This window comes from Rhagoletis pomonella, unplaced genomic scaffold (genome assembly GCF_013731165.1).
Source record: "Rhagoletis pomonella isolate Grant_MI unplaced genomic scaffold, Rhpom_1.0 Rhpom_scaffold_05077, whole genome shotgun sequence".
NCBI lineage: Eukaryota > Metazoa > Arthropoda > Insecta > Diptera > Tephritidae > Rhagoletis > Rhagoletis pomonella.
In genome coordinates, this window is record NW_023463624.1 from 7,538 (window position 1) to 10,815 (window position 3,278).

A 3,278-nucleotide genomic window follows, 5' to 3' on the forward strand; every position below is an offset into this window, starting at 1 on the left:
TTTGGGAGCGCACAAGATACTATATAACTGTTATTTGTTGTCGCTGGCATATATAAATTAAAATAATTTGACTATGAAATTTTTAGGCCTTTCACACTATATGCGCTCATATAAAATCTGCAAAAAGCTTTAAGAAGCTTTAAATGCGAGCTTTATTCTGGTCGTTTCTGCTTTTATATATGCACTTCCGAAAAACTTCACATGCAGTGCTTGAATAAAGCTCAGTATCGCTCTCAATTCGCTCACTTAAATTTTCGTCACACACATAGACATACATACATATTATGCAATCCCCAAATTCCAAAAAAAAAAAAAACACTTACGTCTCGATCCCGCTCGCTTTTGTTGCTCTGTGCCCAAACTCATTGCGCGTCCCAGCTCACCGCGCACCGCTTTCAACGATTTCAATATCTCATCAGGATCGCGACGCGCCACCGACGAACGACGTCTACCCACATAATATGAGGCTGGTGGCGTGGCCATTGCATCTTCTTCGCGTATCTTATCGGGATCTTGAAACGACGACCGTCGCGAACCCGGCAACGACCGCGAAAAATCTTTACCCAATTGATACACCTCAACCTCGAGCGTCTCCGACTGCGAGGAACCACGCCGTGAGCCAGCCACCCAAGCGGTATCGGGATGCAGTAGTGATGTACCATCGCCGATCGAATCGACATCGTCCGATATGGAACGTTGCATATTGTAATCGCGTCGCAATAGACGCGTTACATCACCGCCCGGACAGCCGGCGGCAATGGAACCGCGCGGTGAGACGCTCGGCGATTTGGACATGCTGATGCCGCGCAGCCCCTTCGGATCGTCCAGTCGACACCATATGGCACGATCGTCGATAAAGGCCTGCTGCAGCTCAAGATTACATTCGCCCAGAAATATAGACTCTGTATGCGGCACTAAATCCCACAACTGTATGTCAATGTAGCGATCCATGAGGCTGTCAGCGTTCACGTGCTGGAAGCTGAGCGTCGCATTCCAAATGGGATTTTGTGTGGGATGTGAAACTTCGGTTTGTTGAACGCTGCCATCGCCGCTGTTGGAGGAGGAAAAGAAAAATCCATGATGATCAATAAATTCTAAATGTAAAATGAGAAGGGTGTGGGGCTAGAGGGGACGAAGAAGTAACTTTTTATGTAGGCATAATATTTGTTAGAGAAATTTGTTAATGTGAGCAAAATCTGGTACGAGTGTGGTACGAGGTGAGTGGCTTCATTGAGTGAGTTTTGAAATATATACGATCTATGGAGTCAAAAGTAATGGAGTGTATTTGCGATGATGTGAGTAAATTCGGGATCTAAGGCGAGGAGTTTTTGAAACAAATTTATTGAAACTTAAGAGCGTGGAGTGCGCGCCTATATTAAAAGCCTTTGAGCTATTAAATAAGCAAGTGATTAGTAAAAAAGTAGGTGATTTGAGTCATCCATTTTTGGTAATTGAGTCTTTTTTGAGTGAGTATTTTATAGAGTGAGTTTTTTTTTTGGTTAGTTTTTTTTTTTGGACTAGGCATATATGTAAATACTCTGCTTAGGAGTAAATAAAATGTTATACTACTGAGTGAAACCTGAACCAGGAATGAGTGAGTTGACGAAGGGGTTATAGGTCTTTAATTGAGTAAAAAAAACCCAAAAAACAGATGAAGTGATTGAAATTGAAAAAACTGGGGTTTTCATTGTCTGAGGTCTTGAGCAGTGCTCGTGTAAGGAAATGAAGAATAAAGCAAAGGAAATAAAAAATGTGGACTAATTGATAGTTCACAGTTAAGCGATGGATGATAATTGAATGGATGAAACCAGAAATGAGTGAGCTTTGAGTTTTTTCTATTAAGTAAGGTTAAAGTAAGGTAAAAAAGGTTTTTTCTTAACAGCGGTCGTCCCTCGGCAGGCAATGGCAAACCTCCGAGTGTATTTCTGCCATGAAAAACAGCTTCTCATAAAAATACAATCGCCGTTCTGAGTCGGCGTAAAACTGTAGGTCCCTCCGCTTTGTGTGGCAACATCAAGGCGCACGCCACAAATCGGAGGAGAAGCTCGGCCAAACACTAACATATGTGTACGCGCCAATCTATTATTATTATTAAGGAAAAAAAGACAGAAAGAAGTATACCAATAATGGGTAGCTTCGAAGTTCACAGTTAGACAAGTGTAACTGAAAATTGGCAAATTTTGAGAGTTTTTGTTTAGTGAGTTTTTAAAAAGTGCTTGAGTACATGAATTGATAGCATTGAGAAATGCCAATAAATGATTGCCCTATAGTTGTTCGAAGGTTCACAAATTACATATTTGATGGAGTGAAACTGGAAATGAGTGTGTATTGAGTGAATGAGTTTTTGAGTAGTGCTTGAGTAAATAAATTTGTAGTAAATTAAAAAATAAAAGGATGCCAAAAATGGATAGTTTTGTTGTTAGTTGATTTCAGAGAAATGTCATATATGTTAAACTGGAAATGAGTGAGGTTTGAGTTATTTTTATTAAGGAAAAAAGGAAAACAGAATAATAAAAATGAGTCGGTCATTGGTGAATAAATGGCGCACTTAGGAAGTATGTTAATAATCGATTTGTCCGCTGAATGGCAATTAATGGCTTTTTTGAAAGACCGAAATCGGTTCTGATTTAATTTTTTAGTGAGTGAGTTCTTTTTATTGAGTGAGTTTTTTATTGAGAGCGTTTTTTATTGAGTGAGTTTTTTATTGAGTTGCGTTTTTGAGCATTGCTGGGTTAGAAAAGCAACAAAAACTATAACAAAATTTCAAAATATCCACAGTTGACCGATGATAAAAATATCTTGATGAGCGTGAAAAGTTGAGTGATTATTCAGTTTGAGTGTAAGAAGTATATAAATGCGAGAAACTGAGCTTACCATTTGGGTAGAATGCGCACTTTGGCGTACGCCTCCGGTAGATTACCATGTCCATAGGCTTCATCGCGCAACGCCAAATCATCGGCGGCCATTAGCGAAACAACCAACTCATTGCGATCGGCATTATACCAAACTTGTAACTGTACACGCCCACTTACTTGTTTCTCGCGTGCAATTTGTTCCTGTATGAGTAAACAGTAGGCGGCGGGGATGAGAGAAATGCGAGAAGTTAGTCACAAAAGCAGGAAAAAGCTTTTTGTAAATTTATATGTAAATGCTTTAATATTTTTTTTTTATAATTTGCATATTTACAATATGCTAAGGGATGTGTAATATTTTTTTAAGCTTAACTTTACTAACTTACTATACAAAAATCCAACTCGCTTCATTTCCAATTATTACTT

The 3,278-nt window shown here is 39.2% G+C and overlaps 1 protein-coding gene across 1 annotated transcript; it reads right to left on the reverse strand.

Annotated features, from left to right (window-relative positions):
• Positions 1–323: 323 nt before the first annotated feature.
• On the reverse strand, positions 324–3,056 carry LOC118754994 (regulating synaptic membrane exocytosis protein 2-like; the record flags this gene model as incomplete). The annotated part of the gene is given in 2 exon segments (XM_036489856.1): positions 324–1,051; positions 2,875–3,056. Coding segments are annotated over 2 exon segments (910 nt in total), but the record flags the coding sequence as incomplete, so codon positions are not given.
• Positions 3,057–3,278: the final 222 nt, after the last annotated feature.